We start from the raw sequence: 23,923 nt of genomic DNA, 5'->3' as shown, positions 1-23,923 counted from the left end.
TCTCTACAGCTCAGCTTCCCAGTCTACAAAGAGACTTTTTTGAATTAGCCAAGCACTTGTAAGTCTCAGTCAATAACATTTCCGTGGAGATGGATTATGGCAGATATGGTGCATCCAAAATAGTCCCAGCGTGTAAAGTGTCACAAAGACAGAGTTCCAAGTGAAAGCAAGGGCATTTTTTATTAACAATTGGAGTGTGCACCCATGGAAGGGGTCAGTACAATTCCACCTCTGCCACGTTCATAATCAAGCCAGGGGACCCGTGGCCTTTTCTGGTGTGTTCCATCCTCACAGATCAAGTCAATGGGCTACAAAAGAGCAGGACTCTGGGATCCAATCCGCCCTGTCACAAGGCTTGGTTATTTGGAAACAAAGAAATAATTCCTCACCTCCAGGCTCATACTGTAAACCAATATTGAGTTTTGCTGAAATGTTCATGGGTATTTTGGTCATTATTACCTAAAATGATTTAGTTCCAGGTTGAGTGTTGAGCTCAAGGTGTTGGCTCAAGTGTTTAGTTAAAAAAAAAAAAAGCACAGAATTAAGTAGGTTTAAACCTGAGAAAACAGACATGAAGTTTGGATTCTATTAAAAACACTGGAAAGCTTTCAATGAAATACTTCTAGTGAAAAACTTAAGACCCAAAACAAACAAACAAACAAACAAAACCCATTATGTGGTAAAATCAGTATATTATGAATATAGGTCCGGAGTGTATCCAACATAAGCTGTTGGAATTAGAGCAAGAGGTGTAGCTCTTCTGAGCTTCAGTCTCCTCATCTGTAAAAGGAGGGAAGGTACAGTGCCTGCTTCATGGAGCTGCCGGGAAAATTAAATGATCTAATGCATCTGCCACAGAAACTGGCATATCGCAGGTTTCCTCAGATTCCTAGCTGACGGTATTCATACAGATACAGTCATATTTGTGCATTGAAAACACATTAAGAAAAGAAACACATTGAAATAGTAACACAGGATCTGGGTCAACTAAAAGGTTCTTTTTACTTCCTTATATATTTTTTATAACTTCAAAAATGTCACATAATGAAGACGTCTTATGGTGGGACAAAAACAGTGTTCAAGAGAGCAAAGGAGAGAATTTTCTTTACATACCACTCTGTTCTCTCTCAACCCCAGTAGCCAATAAGTCAGGCTCTCCGAGGCTGATGTCATTGATCCGCGTGCCCACACACTCCATCTGGAGTACTTTGCACCATTCATCGGCCTCGAGATCTGTGGAAATGTCCGAAAGATTAACATGCATGCCCAGCGCCTGCTTAAAAGCTAAAAGCAAAAGCCCTCCCTGCCTTGGACGAACCTGATTCACAAGCAAAGGTCTTGGAGGTATCATCATTGAAATAAATCCCTATGGCATGTTTCTTGGTGCTCTTTGGCAACCGAGCTACGTTCTTCACGTTGTTGAGCTCTGTAACCTGAAAAATGAACAATTGCAAATCTGATCACACTCCCTGAATGAACACGCCCAGTCAACACCTCCGCACTAAGGGAAGGCACAGTAAGTGGAAGGCACACCACACATGAACACCACTTGACCGAAAAGTGCATTTTTGAAAGCTACAAATTATTTCCGTGTTATCCTTAATATATAGCAAGGAATGTCAGTGAATTACCTTCCTTTTTATATTTTCTGAAGCATATTAGGTGGCATGAGCTCAAAACTTCACAGAGATATGGTGTTTTTATCTCCCAGAAGATTCTCCCCAATGAATAGTTCTCAGAGCTATATCCCCATCTCCGTGGAAAGCCTTTCAAATACTCTAACCCCTCAGGGTACTCCCAGTGAAGGTAACTTACACCCATCCACCCCGAGAAAGGAAGGGAATGGTGGCCCAATTCATAACTGTGTCATCTCACTCTTCAATAATCAGGAATGGAGTGTCAGAAGTCCCAAAAATGCCCCTCTACTTGGGGTTCAAGTCCTATATTCCAAGACAGACAGTGGCTTTGTCCCATGCTTCCCCACTCTCTCTGGCTTACTCCCAGCTTCTCAATGGTTTACAGGGCCTCTGTTTTAGAGTCTGCATGGTATCACCTTTTTCTTCCCAATAGGGAAAGCTTTCCCATTAGACATGCTCTTTCCTTCCTCTAACCCACAGTCACTTGGTCCCTGTTATAAACTTTCATAATATGAACACTTTATAAACCACTCCCCTCCCGCTAAGGGTATTGGCTTATTGTGTTTCCAAAATGGCTGTCCCTCCTTCAGTTACATCCAGATCCCCTGCTGCATTCAAGGGTTGTGATGACTGGCTGCATGGGAGAAGGCACTGGTGGCCTCAGGGTATTTACAAGATAAACAACGGACATTAACAAATTTAACCTCCCCTTAGTATATCTCTTTTGTGTTATATAAAAGAATATATCTCCCATCAGTCTTTGCCTTTAGCACTATCTCTCATCTTATTCTAGATTTAAGGAATGCCTGGCTCAAGACATAGGGGAGGAGAGAAGTCAATAGCCTCCACACATACCCTAACCTGATTATTTCATTCCCCAACTTCTTAACCTCCATTGGCTCTCTTTATAGTATAAATGCAAATTTCTTGGCATAAAGTATCTTAACAGTTGCTACTGACCAAATGTTTGTGGCTCCCCAAATGTATATGTTGAAATTCTACCCCTCAAGGTGATAGTATTAAGAGATGGGACTTTTGGAGGGTGATAGGTCTTGAGGGTGGAGCCCTACTGAACAGGATTAGTGTCCTTATAAAAGAGACCCCAGAGAGCTACCGCATGCCTTCACCATGTGAGGACACAGCAAGAAGATGCCTCCTATGAACCAGAAAGCAAGTTCTCACCAGACACGAAATCTGCCGGTGCCTTGACCTTGGACTTCCCAGACTCTAGAACTACGAGAATTACATTTCTGTGGTTTAAAAGCTACCCAGTATATGGTATTATTTTATGGCAATCCAAATGGACTAAGACATCAGTGTCCCTGCAAAGCTAGCTAAAGCACTACCTACCTTAGTAGGTAACTTTAGTAGCCCAACACCACCGACTTTATTCTCTAGCTACTCCGAATCCCTCAGAGTTTACCAGATGCAACTGTTGATTTTTTGAAGATTTTATTTATGTATTTATTTATTTTAAAGGGAAGGAGACTGCAAGCAGAGGAAGGGGCAGAGGGAGAGAAAGAATCTCAAGCAGACTCTGTGCTAAGCACAGAGCCTGACATGGGGCTCAATCTCAAGAGCCTGAGATTATGACCTGAGCTGAAATCAAGAGTCAGACGCTTAACTGACTGAGCCATCCAGGCACCCCACAACGGTTTATTTTTTGTCTATGTATTTTTGTGCCAATACCCCAATCCAACTACTTATTGGTCTCTCCACTTCCATGTAACCTCATTAATTCACTGTAAACACAGCATCCAGAAGATATTTTCAAACATAAGTCTGATACCAGCATTTCTGTGTATAAAACAGAACACTGCAGTGACTTCTCATTGCACTTGGGACAAGCAGCCAAGCCCTTAGGGTGACCATCAAGGCCCTCTATGGTCTTCCCTAAGCTATCTTACCAGCCTCCTCTCTTATACCTTCCACAGGAGTCATAAGTTCCAGCCACACTGGCTTTTGTTCAGGCCCCAGAAGGCACAGAGCCTTCCCTACACTCTCCTTACTTCGCTTACACCCACCTTATGGGTCTTAGTTCAAATCTCAGGTACCTGCAGAGCCCTACTGGACACCCCCCATCCCTCCATCTAATCAGAGTCTCCAGGCTCTATCTTCTAATGACATCTTTGCCCTCACGCCCTCTGATGGCCATATAGGCTATGGTTCAGTGCCTGTCTTACCTCTAGAATGAAAATCCCCTAGGTTTTTGCTCACCACTGTGTCCCCTGAATCTAATACAGAGCCTGCCACATAGTGGGAACTCAATGAATATATGTGGATTGATGAACAAAAGACCAAACACACCCACAAATTTACTTGCACGGGGCCCCTCCAAGGTGAATGCCTCTTTCTCCAGGGAAATTTCACTTTTCCTACAAGGCCCACTTCCTTGGGGATACTTGCCCTGATCTCCATGTGAAGTACTCATTGCCTTCTCTCTGTTCCCATGTATGCTGTAGGAAGCTTTGTTCTATTATCTGTGATTGTAATTAATCCATCCATCTCTCCAGCACCCAGCTAGACGTGAGTCACCTATCAATGACTTATGGACTGAATCAATGACAATCATCTGAAAGCCAACATTTATTGAGCCTGCTCCATATACCACATACTGTGCTTAGACTAGTCTTACATAGTGTGTCTCATTTGATCTTCATAAACACCCTGCAACACAGATATTATTATTAGTTATTTTCCAGCTGAAGGTGCTGTAGATGAGAAAGGTCAAAGTCATGGGCTCAAGGTCACAGCAAAAAAATGGCAGAACCAAGTTTTGAGTGAGGCACATTGACCCCAATGCCTGTGCTCTTTACCCAATTGAAATACTAAGATTGACTCTAAGTCCTTTCAGCCCATAGAATCTTCAGCCTGGAAAGTCATCTCCTATTCGAGGACTTCTTTGTTTTCGCTGGTGTAGAGGAGGGGTGGGGGGTGGGTGGAGGGGGGCAGGTGAAGTAGGGCATGAGTGCCCCAGGCTTTATTCTGACCCTCTACTGAGACATTATATAAAAGTAGTCCACCCTAACCTGAAGCACAGCAATGACTTTGAAATATGTCATTTCATTACACATCCATTAAAGGTAAAGAGGAAGGAATGTCACCTGAAAGGGTCAGAAAATGTAGGGTGAAATGCATGAGTCAGAACACAATTACCCATTTGGGAAATTGGTTTAGAGAATAAGCAACCCAACACCCCCGGCTTGGAGGAGGTGAGTGTTCACAGAGCAGGCAGGATTATGTTTGATGTGTCAAAGGACTAGCAGGTTCAGAAGCAGTTTCTGCCCCCAGTTCAGAACCACATCTCAATGAGCTCATGCTTGCCCACATCCCCAGCCCCCAGCACCCACATACACACTCCTTACTTTCAAAAGAATTGCAATCTATGCTAACCCATAATAGAGCCTTCCTCAAAATACATGCTAGAGTGAAAATTATAAGAACATTTGCAGGTATATTTATAAGTCACTTTAAAACCTGTATAAGGCATATTTATTTCCACCATTGCTCCATTTTATAAATGAGAAAACCAAAAGCAGAATATATTTTTTTTAATATTCCTTTTTTTTAAAAGATTTTATTTACTTGTCAGAGAGAGAGAGAGAAGAGAGCACAAGGGGGAGCAGCAGACAGAGGGAGAAGCAGACTGCCCGCTGAGCAGGGAGCCCAATGCAGGACTTGATTCCAGGACCCTGGGATCATGACCTGAGCTGAAGGCAGACGCCTAACTGACTGAACCACCCAGGCATCCTTTTAATACTCCTTTTCACAAAGACATTATTTGCCCCTAAAGAATCACTTTTGAAGCATAGATTTTGATAAGGTCTCAGGTTCTTGTGCAATATGTTATTTTAAATGGGGACTAATAAGTGTATCTGATCATCAAAGGTGACTGCATCAGGGGCACCTGAGTGGCTCAGTTGGTTAAGCATCTGCCTTTGGCTCAGGTCATGATCCCAGGGTCCTGGGCTCGAGCCCCACATTGGGCTCCCTGCTCAGTGGGAAGCCTGCTTCTCCCTCTCCCACTCCCCCTGCTTGTGTTCCCTATCTTTCTGTGTCTCTCTCTGTCAAATTAATTAATTTATTAATTAATTAAATTTTTTAAAAAGTGACTGCATTGGATCCTCAATATGACCTCAAAGAAGATGAGCTTTCAGGAACATGGGCAGGCAATAACCTTCAGGTCACCTTCAGTTTGAATTTCTTGTCTTTTCCTTAGGTCTCAGATCAGAAGTTATTTCCCACCAAGTTCAAAAATTTTTAAGAAAACTCCCTCCTGAGCCTCTGTAGTCAGAGATTTTATTTTTCTTTCACATTGTAAGAGAAAAGATACACCCTGAACTCTACATGAATTATACCATCTTTGTGTAGAGATTCACAAATAAAATGTAAAAATTTCTTCAAGGTGTAACAGCATCAAGGAGGGAGTGACTTAAACACAGTTATAGCAAAGCCACATTCCCTCTTCAGGAATCTTCCTGGAATCCACTTATTCATCAAATTTTTTAAACTCATTATTTATTCATATTTATTTATTTTTGGTTTATTCTTATTTAAAGGGAGGAAATAAGCAAAGAACCACTTTACCAGGCAGGGATAAGGAAGTGCTATGAGGACAAGCAAAGGTGTGAAAAAGGATTTCAGGGGGCTCGGGAGATTCCGCTATTTTACATAAGGGGGTAAGGATGCCCTTTCAGAGAAGGGAGCATTTGAGCAGAGTTACAAAAGATCTGAAAAAGTGAATCATATGAATAGCTGGGCCCAGCCACTCCAGGCACAGGTAACAGAAAGTACAAAGTCTCTGAGAAAGGAATTTACTTGTTTGGCAAGGACAAAGTTTGCTTATAGGTTTGAACATTTGACCTCCTGCCCTTGACATGTGCACTTAAGGATAAGCCTTCTCTGTAGTCCCCCTTCTCCCCCAGGCACCTCCCTGCCCACATTCCCCATCAGGCTGTGCAGTTCATGAAAAGTCAGGGGACCTAAGGAGATCAATATCTCTAAGCTTTTTCATTTTTTTTCCCTTTTAATCTGGCCAAAATTTGTTTCCTGAACTCATTGAGGCATCTTCATGGTGATGATCTCAAATTCTTTCTCAGGTAATTCATACACTTCCGCTTCTTTAGGGTCGTTTTCTAAAGATTTATTTTGTTACTTTGATTGAGCTATGTTTTCTGTTTCTTCATATTCCTTGTAAGTTTGTGTTGGGATCCCACATTTGAAAAAACAGCCAGTCTCTCAGACTTTGTGGACTAGTTTTGTACAGGGAAAGAACCAGTCTTGAGCTGAAGAATACAATAGCTGAATTGAAAATTCACTAGCAGGGTTCAGAACAGATTTGATCAAGCAGAAGAAAGAATCAGAAAACTTGAAGACAAGTCCTTTGAAATTAACCAGTCAGAGGAAAACAATGCATGAACAAAAGAATTGCATGTTTGGGATCAGAATGTTATCTCAGTACTGGTTACCTGGAATTACTCCCTGCATATCTTAACAAAGCAAGGGCTTAATTCATTATTGGGATTTATGTATTACTTTGAGAGCCACAGTCATTGTTAGAGTGTCACAAGCTAAATCCATACAGTACACTTTATTTCAACTGAAGCCAAAATACAATTTAAAATATGAAATGTTGAAACACCATATTCAAAACAGAAATAGTTTTGTTAAACCACCATGGTAGATATAATTTATTCCCATTTCTATAAAAAATAATGTTTATACATGCATTCTTGCACACATACATATTCTTGTATGTATATGTAGTGAGGAGGACTAAGGGTCTGCGTAGGCTTCTATTGTTTGTCTCTTTGTTTAATTGCTTTTTACTATATGCATCCAGATAGGAAAAGAAGAAGTAAAATTATCTCTGTTTGCAGATGACATAATCCTGCATGTAGAAAACCCTAAAGATCTCTCCCTCACACACACACACACACACACACACACACACACACACCCGTTAGAACTAATATATGAATTCAGTAGAGTTGCCAGATACAAAATGACACAAAAATCAATTATGTTTTTATATACTGACAGTGACCAATCTCAAAAATAAATATAAGAAAACAATCCCATTTACAATAACACTAAAAAGAATAAAATACTTATGAATAAATGTAACCAAGGAAGAAAAAAAATTTTGCACTGAAAACTACAAAACAATGCTGAAAAAAGTTAAATAAGCTACAAATAAATGAGAAGACGTCCCTCGTTCATGCACTGAAAGACTTAATATTGTTAAAATGTCCACATTTGGGGTGCCTGGGTGGCTCAGTCAGTTAAGTGTCTGACTCTTGCTTTTGGCTCAGGTCATGATCCCAGCATTGTGAGATCAAGCCCAGGGTCAGGCAAGGAGTCTGCTTGATATTTTCTCTCTCCCTCTCCTTCTACCCCTCCGAGCCCCCCCACTCATGCACACACACTCTCTCTAAAACAAATAAATAAATCTTTAAAAAACAAGTAAATAAAATAAGATAAAATTTCCATACTACTTAAAGTTATCTACAGATTCAATGCAATCTCTTTCAAAATCCCGATGCACTATTTGCAGATATAAAAAGGCCAGCCTAAAATTCATATAGAACCACAAAGGACCCTGAATACACAGTCAAATGGTCTTGAGAAAGAATGAAACCGAAGGCTTCACACTTCCTAAACTTCAAAACATATTACAAAGCTACAGTAATCAAAACAGGATGGTACTGGCACAAAGACAGACATACAGACAGATGGAATAAAATAAAGACCTCAGAAATAAACTGTTGCATCTATGCCAAAAATACACAATGGGGAAAGGAGAGTTTCTTCAACCAATGGAGTTGGGAAACTGGATATCCACATGCAGAAGTATGCAGTTGGACTCTCATCTTACCCAAAAATTGACTCAAAATTGATTAAAGACTTAAATGTAGGTCTTAAAAGCATAAACTTCTACAGAAAACATAGCAGAAAAAAGTTTCTTAACATTGGCCTTGGCAGTGATTTATCAAATATGGCACCAAAAGCACAGGCAACAACCCTGAAAAACTGACAAGTGGGACAAAACAGACAAACAAAAAAACTTCTATGCAGCAAAGAAAACAATCAACAGAGTGAAAAGCAACCTAAAGAATGGGTGAAAATATCTGCAAACCATATATCTGGTAAGGGCTTAATACCCCAAATATACATGGAATCCCTACAACTCAACAGCTAAAAAGCAACCCAATTAAAAAAATGAGCAAATGACTTGAATAGACATTTTTCCAAAGACCTAGAAACTGCCAACAGGTATATGAAAAGTTGTTAAAGATCACTTATCTTCAGGGAAATGCAAATCAAAACACAATGAGGGATCACTTCTCACATGTTAGAATGGCCATTATTTAAAGAAAAAAAATAAAAAGCAGAAGGGAAATTGAAAGTTTCGTGAATTGTTGGTGGGAATGTAAAATGGTGTAGCCACTACGGAAAAGAGGATGGAGGTTTCTCAAAAAATTAAAAATAAAACTCTCATGTGATCAAGCAATCCCACTTCTGAGTATATTGTATATCCAAATATATAAAATCAGGATCTCAAAGAGATATTTGCTCTCCCATGTTCGTAGCAACATTATTCACAACAGCTAAGATATGGAAACAACCTAAATGTCCATGGATAAATAAGTAAAGAAATATGGTATATGCATACTATAGAATATTATTCAGGCTTAAAAAAAGAAGGAAATTTTACCATTTGTGACAACATGGATGAACCTGGAGGACATTATGCTATGTGAAATAAGCTGGTCATAGAGGGGCAAACACTGCAGGATTCCACTTATACAAGGTATTCGCAGTGGTGAAAATCAGAAGCAGATACCAGAATGGTGGTTGCCAGGGGATGGGGAGAGGGGGAAACCAGACGTAGCTGTTCAATGGGTACAGGGTTTCAATCATACAAGGTGAAAAAGTTATAGAAATCTGCTGTACCACAGTGGGCATGTAATTAACAATACCGTACTGTATACTTAAAAAGTTATTAAAGGGGTAGATTTCACGCAGTGCATTTTTTACCACATTAAAAAAAAAAGATTTCTGTAGCAAAAAGTAGTTAGAACTTAACATTCTTTTCTTTCCATTGTATTTCTTTTTAAATGTTAATTCCTGTTCATGGCAGTAGATACTGGTCTTCTACTGATGGTAATAAGAAAATTTGCTCTTATGGTGAATTTACTTAAATAGAGAAGTGAGCTGATTTAAAACAAAAGATTAAGTAAATATGAGTAGAGGTGTTACTGTGACAACAAACATTAATGAATAAATAACAAATGACTGAAAATTAAGAAAAACACCATAAACCTACTACTACTGATCTAATACTAGTATTATGAAACTGAGTTTCGTTTCATTTCATTTTCTACTGAATCAACAGTCCAGGTGAATCAATTGACCTAAAGGTCCTAGAGTCACCCAGAAGGACTCTCATTGGCTCGGTAGAGGCATGACAAAGATTGCGATAGAAACTTGGTAAAGGCTTGGTTCCCACTTGAGATCCCAAAGGTCACCCATCTGAATAGCATCATTTGTTTTCCTTTTGCCTTTTTTGACCATTTCATTGAACGCATTTCCTGAGTGAGAAAGACAATAAAGTATTTCAAGCCTCATGACCAAAATCTGAAATATCTCTGAGAAATATGATTTAAAGGATGAAAGAACTATTCCAAAGAGAGGTCTAAAGTTAGGTGAGATATACTTTTTCATCCCTTAACAGAAGAGTTTTGATTGCAGAAAAGAAGTTGAATTTTGTGATTAAAAATGGTATATAAATAGACTTTAAATATTTTTACCCACCCTTTTATATACTTTCCATGCTAAAACAATAGCAGATACCAAGTTAGACAATCGAAATAACTTCTGTTTATTTGGGGGGCTGCTACCAGTCTGGTTACCTTTTCAAATTAACCTGTGACCTCTCAGTTTCCAGAGATTTTTCTCTTGAAATGAAGCTAAAAAACATTTAGCTATCAAATAAGACTGGAAATATCTGTATGGCTTACTGAAAATGTCGATATTAGGACCTTTGAAATGCTTGATTTTTCTCTAGAAATTGTTATGTTTACTTTCAAGAGCCCCACTTAGTGCCAGGCTTTTCCTGGGGCCATTTCTTTCTGACAGAAATTATCATGGACTAATTAAAAATTCATAGAAGATAGTAGCTTCTTAAAAATTCTGCTGGTAAAAGATAATGAACACTAAATAAGAAGTTCTCTGATGCATAAAGTATGCTTCTAAGCATGGAGGTTGGAACAGATTAAGCAACGATAAGACTTGGCAAAATGATTCTGTCTCTAGGATCTGGAGGAATTTAAAATAAGACCAAAGGTAAATTCTGCCCCTCATAGTAATCTTCATTTTCTATCGTTTATTGAATTACTTGTTCATAATCATCCATTCTCTCCCAAGCCTTCTGATTCTTTACTAATGAGTTTGGACTTAGCCATGCAACTGACTTTGGCCAACAGGACATGACCTGATAGGCCACGTCCAAGTAGATACTTTAAATGCATGCATAATTAGATCAGTTCTGCCCTCCTTGAGCTTCAACCTTCCACTATGAGAGTAATGTTCCCCACCTTCCTGGATCTCTGAGTGTACAGACAGATGGATCTCAACTGAGTGAAATTAATCCAGCTGTGCTCAGTCCACCCACAGCCAACCCAAACCCCTCAGGTAACAAGGGCAGGAGATAAAAAGACGTGTTGCTATAGGCTACTAAAATTTTGGAACTGTTGTCACAGCAGTTGGTTAATACACCCTCTGTTCGATTTTCTTTTGGCCAGGAATTTTCATAGAGATTTCCTCTCAAATCTCGCTGTACAATAATGTTGCTTTTTGTACAAAGCAGACCAGATTTCCTAGTCAAATACATTATGAGTTACTAGGATATTGGTTATCAGTTTTACTTGGTAGTCAAATCAGTTGCTTTTTAAAATTTTTCAGAAGAAATCTCACACAGTGTCCCTAAGTAAAAATACAGTATTTGTTAAATTAAAAGAAGATAGTCTGAACTAAACTCATCTTTTCCTACTTGGACCTTAAAGTGTTGAAGAAAACTCAGCTTTTCAAAAACCACTTGCTTTTCTGTGGGTACATACAGCACCCTGTTTTATAACTTGGGCTACTGCTCAGTGCAATTCTGCTTGAGACACCCAGAGCAGGAATTTATGTACAGGTCCTGGGGATCACATACACAGAAAAGGACAGAAATCTTGAGAAGACAGCCCAGTGCATCTTTATGTGCATACACATCTGTGTAACCACCACGCATCCTGACTCATAAAAAACATTTTAGTCACCATCACCACTTCCTGGGTCAGAGCTGCCCACAAATAAGATTCACTACTCTGATCTCTATCGTGGTTAGTTCTTTTAAAAAGCTTTTTATAAATGGAATAATATCATATGTATTTTTCCAAGTCTTGCATTCTTTCCCCCAACCTCACCTCTGTGAGATTCTTCCATGTTGTCTCATATATAAGAGGTTTTGGTTTCTGTATGGTATTCCACTGTGTGAATGACCATTTGGTTTTTAAATTTTTGCCTTGCTTTCATTTTAGATGTAGCTCTGGTAGAAATATATAAGTGATTTTAAGAAACATATAGTTGAAATATTACATTTTTATCTAATCTAATCCATTGTCTCTTAGTACAGCTGTTAAAGTAATTTAAATTAATTCTTATGATTGACATTTTGGGAATCAGTTCAGTTTTTTTTTATTCTTTTTTTTAAAGATTTTATTTATTTATTTAGAGATGAATGGGGGAGGGGCAGAGGGAGAGGAAGAGAGCGAGAATCTCAAGCTGACTCCATGCTGAATGCAGAGCCCATCATGGGGTTCTATCTTATGACCCTGAGATCATGACCTGAACTGAAATCAAGAGTCAGACAATTAGCTGACTGAGCCACCCAGGAGCCCCAGGCCTTTTTTATTCTTTCCAACCCTTTATGTTTTGTTTTTTAAAACAAAAATTTTCTTTGTCTTTTGCCCTTTGCTTTTGCTCAGGGAATTTTGTGTTCACCATTTTCTTTTCCAAAATTTTATTGTGAAGATTTCCAACACAGAAAAGCTAAAAGAATGATACAATGGGCTCCATCACCTAGAATCCACAATTATCAACATTTTGCCACCTTTACTTAGTTTGCTTCATCTCTTTTTACATTTAAATATGTGTGTGTGTGTGTGTGTGTGTGTGCATGCACACTTGCATACACATTTGGTTTGGGTTGAAGTATTTGAAAATAAATTATATACAGAAACACACATCAACCCTACAACTTTGCAAACCGTTTTTACAAACACCAGGGATAATCCACATCACCTCAATGCCATTTTCACAACTAATTCCTTGTATTATCTAATTTCCAGCCCATCTTCAAAGCTCCCTAAAAGTCCCCAAAAATGTCTTTTAGAGCTGTGCCCACATCCCTCTGCCACCACCCAATCTAATATCCAACAAAGATGCATGCATTGCATTTCTTCTCATATCTGAGTCTCTTTAAATTTAGAAGAGTCCCCACATTTTACAAATGATATTATCATTTTGAGAAGATCATGTCAGTTTTCATGTAGAATGTTCCATGTTCTAGATATGTTTGTTTTTCCATGGTGACCTTAATTTTTCTACCCCCTGTACATCTTCTGAAATGGAAGCTACATCTAAAGGGTTGATGAGATTCAGATAACATTTTTGTTGAGAATACTTTGAAAGGGATGCTGGTGGGCTTCATACCGCATCATATATCAGAAGATACATAATGTCAGAATGCCCCTCTACTGGTGAGGTGCAGTTTGATGGTAGCCACCATCAAAATGGTAGCCACCATTTTTATCATAAAATATCAATTTTTGTATTTGTATTTAAGCTGGGTGACACTTAGGTATCATGTGAATGTTCTGTTCCTCAACCACCTGCCCAGGAATTATCTTAGCATCCATTAAAGACTCCTACCTGCAACAAAATGCTATTCTTTTTATCATGATGATCACATGATGTATAGAATAATGTATAAAATTGTTGAATCATTATATTGTACAACTGAAACTAATATAACACTGTATGTTAATTATATTTCCATAAAAATTTTAAAAATACTATTCTTTTTAATAATTGGTCTGTCACCCTAAGCCCATATCCTACCATTGCCAGCTTCAAGATAAATTTTGACTGAGGGAAAAAAAAAAATTGAGGATGCTTTTCCTGTTCCCACCCCCATACTGCTTTTTATTAAAATAATCTGGAAACACAGATCACAAATATTACTAGAATCACTATTCTTATGCAGCTATTATTTCAAAATTGTGTAACTACTGCATGTAATCAGGTGAGCAAGTTCACCCATCTAGAATTAATTCTCTCTGTTTAGCTGATATAAGTGCCTACCATACACTCCTTCTACATTTGGGCATCCTCATTCTTACATTTTCACTGCGATTTGCCAATAGGTGAGTTGCTGTACACAACTGGGTAGCTTGATATGAAAAGAGAATCATGCCATTTGTGACCTGACAACCATCATCAGTCTCTTCCCAGGCATTTCTGCGGGAACAACCAGCTAACTGTTAGCACAACTGCAAGTCCTCACCATAGTTAGTCAGGATCTAAGAAAACCATGCACAGGTGAATATGGGGGTTCATTTAGGTCATACTTCTAATGCCTGTTAAGAAGGGATATTGGTGATTCTTTGCTTCTCAAGCCTTTATTGGCACTTGCACACCATCTTATGGGGACGTCAAATCTTCTGCCTGAAACGAAGCAACCTTCCTTCATCAGACACTCAAGGCAGATGGTGAAGGCGGTCCCACTTGCTTCTCCTGGGCTGACACAGGAAATGACAGAAGGCTACCTTGTTGGTGGTGTGCCTTTTGGCTCCAGCATGTGATTATTTTGATGGCATGGTCCGAAAATCAGTCTGAACAAACTTTGATTCACTTTTCTCAAGATAAATTCCAATCTTGTGTTTTCTTCCCACAGATTCTGGGTTCCTCTAAGAGAAATGGATTTCTTTCTATGGCTGGAAGAAATAAAGCTGCACACTGAAGTATCCATCTAAGTCCTGCTCATCTAATGGACAGTTCTGCGGAGCATTCAGACTGTTCCTATACATCTCTCTGCAAATATAGTCTATTGTAATGCTAGAGGTCATTATACTGAAGGGACACAACTCTACCAAAATAAAGGCAGTGCACAATTTATTGTTTTCCTTAAACTAAAAGCCCAACTGAAGACCAGTTGGTTTATACAGACTTTTCAAGTCCCTTCAAGCAGAAACACTTGGCACTTGCTTTTCTTTTGCCCAGAAACACTCTTCCTTTAGATACCTCCATGGCTCACTTCTGCCCCACCTCCAGCTCCTCACATACTATCTTCTCAGTAACACCATTTCTGATTACTCTATTTGAAATTGCAAACTCTCATTCCATACTTCCTATCCCTTTTCCCCGCTTTAATTTCTTCCTTAGCATTTATCAGTCACACCAACATACTGTATCTTTTACTTGTCTATTTCCTTTATGTCTGCTTCTTCCCCATTAAAGCAGGGGCAGAGAGCCATTCACATGGAATCCATGAGAATGGCACCCCGTGGAGTTGAGCTGTGAGCAGCTGTCTTGCCCATACATGGTGGCCTTAGCCACAGGAAATATGGCAGCATGGCCTGAGGGTGAAAGTGAGGTCTGGGGAGGCCATCAAGACAACCAGGCAATAAGTGGCGACAAAGTCAGACCAAGAGAAATGAGAAGACAAGGAGAGATTTGAAAGCTTCTTGGCCATTATGCAGTTCTTGGTTTTCTGAATATCAAAAACACAAAGTACTATGACTCCATCAAAGGAAAGAAATATTCAACACTCCCCTAAATTTCTGATAAATCTTTAAGTATGCCATCCAATTAGGAATTCCCCCCAAAAAGACTGCCAAATTAACTTGGCTCTTTAAAGCCATGCTCCAGATGTGTTATTCATCATAAATGATAGCATTCATTGAAATACGTGTTTAACAGCCAGCAATTAACAAAGTGGGCACACTTTAAAAGTTTAATTTGCTACCGATATAGTTTTGCATTAACAACTTGGAAAACAATCACAAGTTGCACAATTCAATTTTCCAAATGGATTATTTTGTAATCAGATGGAGAAACTGTTGAAATTTCTTCTGGTGTTTCAAGGGAAGATTAATACAACCAGGTTTTTAAAAGCACATACATTCCCTTGAGGAACTGGTATATTCCTGTCAGAACTATGCAATTAGTCAGCATTATACGGGAATATTAAGTATGTTTCTGGTGTGCTGCAAAGTCAAAAGCCATTTAGGAAAACAAGGATTTGATTTCCAATTTTTCTCCTTCTTTTGCTGAAGGTAATTTACAGATGATGATTTATTTATGTTTATAGAGTAAAAACAAGACCCCTACCTAAAAGGCAATTTTCCGCCTTGCTTTTGTAGCTATATCCTAATTATTTTTCCCCTTGTGGGACTGAATGAATTAAGTAAGCAATTTACTTTGTATATTCAAATGGCAAAGCTCTGTGGAAGCTTCAAATTGCTCCATTCTCAAAAAAAAAAAAAAAAAATTAAGGCCATTATCTTACTGAAAATGAAGACACATAACCCCCTTTGACTTCTGTGGATTATTTTTGAAAATAAAAGCAACATGAAAACAATCAATTTCTGGGTCCATAATGTTTTCTTAAATATTAATAAAATAACTATTATTATTATTGTGGTTATTACATTATTATTATCTGTTGAAAATGTTCAAAGTACTCTAAAAATACCCTAATAAACATTTGTTAAACATTTCCAAAAAATCTCTTATGACAGGTTCCAAACCTTTTAACTTTTTTAATATTGTCTTTCCTGAAAAAGCACCAGTGTTTGAAGTTTCAGTGCCAGGAAGCAGGGACAGGCAAATAAGAAGGGATATGCTCAGTTCTAATCAAAAGTCACCACCCAAAACATCTCTGCCCACTAGCTTCCCCTAAGAACCCTGAACCTGGCAGTCTAAGCAAACATTTTTATAAAAGATTTCTTAAGAAACAACCATTCTAGACAGTTATATCCCAGTCCCCATAAAGATGGTTTCATTCTTTCCAAAAATACCTACATGCCCTTGGTCACTTAAAATAAATTGGACTAGGGCCTGTCTGAGTTATAAATTTGGACTGTCTCCCTGAAGAAGGGATCTTTATTTGTCCATGTGAAATAACTGAAATAATCCATTTGTTGCATCTTCCTTAAAAATAAAAAGCCACACACACCAAAAAAAAAGGTGCTTAAACTGAAAAGTGAACATGAAATTTATAGAGAGAATGGAATTTGGAGTGAAGGGCACTTTCCTGCACTGTCAGTGGGTATACAGTTTTGTCTAACCTATCTGGAGACAAGTTGGCAGTAGCTACAAACATTTTAACGGTGCAAGATGTTATCTGAAAATATCACTTCTAAGACTTTTCTTCCAAAAAGATGAGCATGAGCCCATAAAGACAGATGCACAATGTTTTCCACCGTGATAGAATCTGTATTAGCAAAAAACTGGAAACTCTTTTGTCCATTGATTTGGGTATTTTTAAACAGATTTGGGTCCATCAATATTTAAGTGTACTCTTAAGCTATTAAATTAATGAGGTGTAACCACTAATTACTGACTTGGAATTACAGTCAAAACGTGAGGGAAAGGACACTAGTATATTTAATGTGATCATTTAGTTTATCTCATAAACCAGAATATTGTGAATGGGAAAGGAGTTCCTACTAAAAGTTATGAAAGGACTTGAGGCTCACAATGAGTGAATGTCCTGGGGAAAACTGTATTTACATCTGCTTAAACAAAATATGTATAGCATATAATGAATTACTCCATTTTTGCTTTAAAAATATCATCTGTGTATGTTTGAGAATATGTTTCTCTTTGTATATAGAGAGAAAAGAGACTGAAAAGTACACAATCTATCAGTATATTTTTCTGAGGACCGGGACTAGGGTCCAGGATAGGGTTCTTTTCTTTTACTCCATGCACTTTAGAATTGTTTAAATTTGTTCCTGTGTGATGTTTATAACTTTAAAAAAAAGAAGAGAAAAACAAAAGGAAGAAATCTGCCAAAAATTTTAGATGAAGGAAGTGGATCTCCATCCTTTGTCAACACATCTCCTTCACTAGTGACTCACTTGGCCAACAACATTCTGTGATTTCTCCCACACCCAAAAATCATTTGACTCATTTTTCACCAACTTGAGAAAACCTACTTTTTTCTTTTGACATCATTTATTGAGAGCTTTCTCATGCACCTGAATTACAGTCTAGTGTTTCCACAGAGATCAAGTCTAAAAGATATGCTTCTAAGAAATTCATGTAAAAATATATATGCATGGGGGCGAAAAGCATTTATAACCAATGAAGTTTGTAGCTAATTTTCTATTTGTCTTGTCCCTATTTTGGTATGTGTATATGTGTGTTTCTTAACAATATAACTAAGTCAAACAAACTAATAATGATAGAGTAAGCAGATTAAATTTTCATAAACCCTCAAAAACTGGGGACTCTATCCAAAATGGAAGAACAACTAATCATTTCAAATGATAAGTCAAATAACTGTCGAATAAGAAAAAAGTCATTTAAACGACATGATTGTTTTATCAGGTCATAGGTCAGAAATGACTGGTTTAAACAAGTTAAGTATTTAAATCAAAAGGGCTTTAAACCTCATGCAAATTAAATGAAATAATCAGGTATAATCTCAACAAAACATGTATAGTATATGGAGGTGGAACATTACAAAATGCTGATGAAAGAAATTTTAAAAGATTCAAGTAAATGGGGTGACATACCATGTTCATGAAGTGAAAGACTTGACATAGAAGAGATGTTAGTTTTCCCACGATTTGATATATATATAGGTTTAATGTCATTCTTTTCAAGATCCTGACATGGGTTTTCTGTAGACACCGACCGGCTCCATTTAAAATTTTATGAAAAGACACAAGAATAGCTAAAACAATCTTGGAAAAGAGAATAATTGTATCCAATATTAAAGATTGTTACATATCTACAGTAATCAAGAGGGTATGACATTAGCAGAGAGATAGATATATGGCTCAATGGAAAAGAATAGAGAACTCAGGAACAGACCCATGCTAATATGCCCAAATGATTTTTGACAAATGTGCAAAAGCAAGTCAATGCCAAAAGAATAATTTTTTTTTAAACAGATGGTATTGGAGTAATTGGAAATCCATAGGTAAAAAGAATGAAACTCAATCTACCTCTCATACCTTATACAGAAACTAAACTCAAAGTGATTCATGGATTTAAATGTGTAACATAAAACTATAAAATGTTTGGGGAAAAACAAACAAATGAAGAAAATGTTCAGCATCTAAAGCTAGGCCAGGGGCGCCTGGGTGGCTCAGCCAGTTAAGCGTCTGCCTTTGGTTCAGGTCGTGATCCCAGGGTCCTGGGATCGAGCCCTGCATTGGGCTCCCTGCTTGGCGGAAGCCTGTTTCTCCCTCTCCCACTCTCCCTGCTTGTGTTCCTTCTCTTGCTGTCTCTCTCTCTGTCAAATAAATAAATAAAGAGAGAGAGACAGCGAGAGAGGGAACACAAGCAGGGGAAGTGGGAGAAAAAAAAAAGAAGATAGCAGGAGGGGAAGAATGAAGGGGAGTAAATCGGAGGGGGAGACAAACCATGCGAGATGATGGACTCTGAAAAACAAACTGAGGGTTCTAGAGGGGAGGGGGTGGGGGGATGGGTTAGCCTGGTGATGGGTATTAAAGAGGGCACGTTCTGCATGGAGCACTGGGTGTTATGCACAAACAATGACTCATGGAACACTACATCAAGAACTAATGATGTGATGTATGGTGATTAACATAATAATAAAAAAATTTAAAGAAAAAATAAATAAATAAAGCTAGGCCAAAGAGTTCTTACATTTGATACCAAAAGCATATTCCATAAAAGTAAAAATTCAAATACTGGACATCATCCAAATCAAAACTTTTGTTCTGCAAAAGACCCTGTTAAGAGGATAAAAAGATAAGCTGTGGAATGGGAGAAATTATTTGCAACCACATATATGACAAAGGACTCATATCTAGACTATATTAAAAAAAACTATAAAAAATCCAAACCAAAAATAAATAAAATAAAAACTTCCAAAATTCAATAGTTAAAAATTGGCAAAATACAGGAAGAGGTATTTCATAGAAAAAAATATACAGATGGCAAGTTAACTGTATAAAAATATGTTCAACATCATTAGCCATTAGGGGACACAAATTAAAACCAACATGAGATGTCACTATCAGAATAAATAAAACAAAAAACAGTGACAACACCAAATGCTGGTGAAGAAGCAGAAAAACTACACCACTCATATGTTGCTGATAAGAATGTAAAATGGCACAGCAACTCTGTAACACAGTTTGGCAGTTTCTTATAAAACTAAAAATGCCACCCCATATGATCTAGCAATTGCACCCTTAGGAATTTAGCCCAGAGAAATAAAAGTTGTATTTGTAATAACCAAAAACTAGAAACAACCCAGATGTTCTTCCATCGGTGAATATAAATAAGCTGTGGTAATCCATACTAAGGAATACTGCTTAGCAACAAAAAGTGTTACTGACACACACAACAACTTGGATCAATCTCAAGGAAATTATGGTGAGTAAAGAAAGCCAATTTCCAAAGGTTATATACTGCATGATTCTTGAAAAGAAAAATTATAAAAAACATATTAGTGCCTGCTGGGGTAGGGACCTGGGAGATGTAATTACAAAAGGAAACACAAGGGAGCCTTTTGCTGATGGAATCATTCTGTACCTTAACTAAGGTGCTGGGTAAAGAAAGAAGCCTACAGGTGAGAAAATTGCACAGAAATAAACACATGCACACACGTGAGTACGGGTAAGCCTAGGCAAATCTGAATGAAATCACTGGACTGAATTAATGTCAGGATCCTGGCTAGGTTTAATATAATGTTTTCATTTATATAATACATTTGCAAAATGTTCCCACTGGGGAAAACTGGATAAAGGATACACATTTTCTCCGTGTTATTTCTTACCACTGCATATAAATCTACAATTATCTCAAAATAAAGTGTAACATTGAAAAATGTAAACAAATAGTTTTCAAATGTGTTCTTTGGCATATCTCTATGAGCCTCTGGGAACATGACCAGTGGGGTAAGAATGAATGTGGGGATCTCTCTTCCCCACTCCAACCTCCATTCCTGCTTCAAAGAGAACAGTTCTTTCTTTTATTTACCTAAACGCTGGGCCATCTAAACAAGGTATCATGTGAACTAAGACTCTATCTCTGGGAGGTAGTGTACCATGGGTATTAAGAATGTGGGCTTTGGAGCCAGAATGCCTAGGCTCCAGCTCTAATTCTGTCGCTTCCCAACTGTATAATTTTGGGCATGTTCCTCAACTTCACTCATCCTGAATTTCCTCATCTGTAAAATGGGAATGATAATACTTTCTGTCTCATAAAACTGCTGTGGAATTGAACCAACATATCCGAAGTATTGTGTTCAGTGCCTATTGGGACAAAGTAAGGTCTCAATAAATATCAACTATTAGAATAATCAATGGAAAACCTCTAGCTTAAACAGTATTGTCCAAAAGCACATGTATTTAAAGAAGTTATTTATGATTTATCCCAAAGGGCTTACAAAGTATAAAGTGCCCACCTTACACTATTTTTAAAAAAATCTTCACATAACCTTGTGAAGCCAGTCTTATTATCTTTTTCACACTTAGTCGATTAGGAATTTAAGATACAATTTAAATGTAGTGAACAGCCTTTCTTTCCCCAAACCCATGGTGTACTATATTCTCCCTTCTACCATAAATTCAACCAACATTTAATGAATGCTTATTATATTCCCTATGTTGATAAAGATGCTGATGGTGCAGAGCTGAACACACAAGACAGGATCCCTGGCCTCCTGGGGCTTACTGTTAACTAGCACTAAACAAGCATAGAAATAAATGAATGACATACTTTCAATAGTGATAAATGTTATGATTTTAATAAGAAATGTGATTCAGACTTGCACAGAGGGTTCAAATAAGGCCTTTTTGAGGCAATGATATTTAAGTTAGTATCTAAAGTAAGAGGGCGCCTGGGTGGCTCAGTGGTGAAGCATCCGTCTTCAGCTCAGGTCATGATCCCGGGGTCCTGGGATTGAGTCCTGCATCAGCCTTCCTGCTCAGTGGGGAGCCTGCTTCTCCCTCTCCCACTGCCTGCCACTCACCCTGCTTGTGCTCGCTCGCTCTCTGTGTCAAATAAATAAATAAAAGCTTAAAAAATAAAAAAATAAAATAAAGTAAGAGAAGAAACCCTGGGAAAGGCTTTGCAGACCAAAGGAATAGCAGATGCAAAGGTCCTGAGGTGGAACAAAAGTGCAGCAAGGTGATGAGTGGCATGGGATAGTCTGAGATGTGTGCTGCAGCACAGTCACTCAAGGCCTTAGTTTGTGGTAATAGCAGCGGGTTTAGATATGATTCTAAGGGTGATGGGAAGCCTCAAACAAAAGATCCTTTAGAGGCATCGTTTTGAAACCAGCTTGTTTTACAAACTCACCGATGATATAGGACCCAATGGCCAGGACAGACACCATGGTTGAAGTGTTACAATTTGGACTGACACCACCTTCAATCTTGAATCAAGCATGGCTATACTGCCTGGTAGACTTTTCTTTCTCTCTGATTTGGTTCTCTTTGTCTTCTTCTACTCTTGTAAGGGAGGCATACAGAATAAACCTATCTTTGACAGCTTTCATGGGTGTTTTGGACTAAAATAAGATCTCATGATGAATGTGTGCGGTTCTGATGAAAGTCCTATTGTAGCTGAAGTGTTGGTGAAGTTTTTCATCATGATGCACGTATATACATACACATAAGCCCAATATAAATAACTGAAAGGAAATAAGATGTTCTATTCATCACAAAGTATTGTGACAGTTCTGTTTGTAGTTTATACATGCTAAAATAGTTGACCTACTAAGTATAGTGTCTCATGTGGACTCCTGCAGGACTGTCACTTTCTCCTTCTACTATTATTCAAGAAGTAACTCAAAGATTAAAAAAAAAGTTTGGGTGGGAGAGCTTACGAGTCAGTACAACTCAGAGAGATGTTTGATTTGGTCTATGCTGTATTTTACAAATACACTTAAATGTTAGAAGTTCTCACCAAAAAAAATCTGCATTTCCCGTTTCTCTTCAAAGAGTGGAATGCATGACAACAGCAGGCTCCTATTTCTATAAGGCAGCAATAATCTGGAGTTGGATAAGATGGAAGCGAAGAAAGCCTGACAAGTTGGAGCAGAGACAAGTAAAGGATGGAGGAAACAGTACCTTCATCATATGAGCTTGGGTGTCAAGAAATACTTCCCAACATTAATGGGGAAAGGCACAGACATTTAAGTATGTTATCGAATGTTGCACATATAATCAGTAGTTCTTTAAAATAATGTAGTCACCAACACTCATAAGGAAAAGGGAAGATTTGGTGAGGGGCAGTATAAGTGAGCCACATCATTAACTTCCTACCATGGGGAATCTGTTCATAATGCAGGAGGTCGACAAAATAAGAGGGATAAAACATATCATTTAGAGTTACAGAAACAACTACCAAGAACATGAAAGCAAGTTACGAAGGTGGTGATTAGGCCTGGGGAGGTGTATGAGCTTCCTAGGGCTGCCATAGCAAAGCATCACAAACTGGGCATCCTGAACATCAGAAATGTCTTCTCTCTGCAGGCCTAAACCCAAAATCAAGGTGTCAGCAGGGGTGGTTCCTATTGAAGGCTCTGATGGAGAATCTGTTCCAGGCTTCTCCCCTAGCTTCTGGCAGTGGCCCACAATCCCTGGCATCCCCTGGTTTGTGGCTGTATCATTCCAGTCTCTGCCCCCAGCTTCCCCGGTGTGTCTGCGTCTTTTCTTACCAGAACACCAAATCCAGTAACCTCATTCGAAATTGATGACATCTACAAAGACCCTATTTCCAAATAAGGCCATATTCATAGACAGCCAGGGTTAGGACTTAAACATACATAATTCAGCCCACAATTGGAGGGGAGAGATGAAGTAAGCAAAAGTTAATTTTTATCATCAGCCCTCCAACATCATTTGATTTTTTTAACCCTGTGTGGATTTTATACAGATTTTTAAAAATTTAAGTTTCTCTACAACTGTGACAGGGCTGTCTTTATTATTAGACAGTCTTCTCTGTAAGACAAAACCATGCAGTAA

The 23,923-nt window shown here is 38.2% G+C and overlaps 1 protein-coding gene across 1 annotated transcript in view; it reads right to left on the bottom strand.

Annotated features, from left to right (window-relative positions):
• Positions 1-23,923, bottom strand: part of DOK5 (docking protein 5) — a 169,167-nt gene that overhangs the window by 60,846 nt on the left and 84,398 nt on the right. The window contains exons 3-4 of the mRNA XM_028125233.2: positions 1,319-1,433; positions 1,114-1,233 (exon numbers count right to left, since the gene is read on the bottom strand). Coding sequence (XP_027981034.1) covers positions 1,114-1,233; positions 1,319-1,433 — 235 coding nt within the window. The remainder of the gene's footprint in view (positions 1-1,113; positions 1,234-1,318; positions 1,434-23,923) is intronic.

The sequence above is a fragment of the Eumetopias jubatus genome, unplaced genomic scaffold, assembly GCF_037043125.1.
Source record: "Eumetopias jubatus isolate StellerSeaLion01/CBP00866 unplaced genomic scaffold, mEumJub1_p1.0 scaffold_9, whole genome shotgun sequence".
NCBI classification, from domain to species: domain Eukaryota; kingdom Metazoa; phylum Chordata; class Mammalia; order Carnivora; family Otariidae; genus Eumetopias; species Eumetopias jubatus.
Note: the sequence above shows the minus strand (reverse complement) of the source record. Positions and strands in the feature narration are given on the sequence as shown.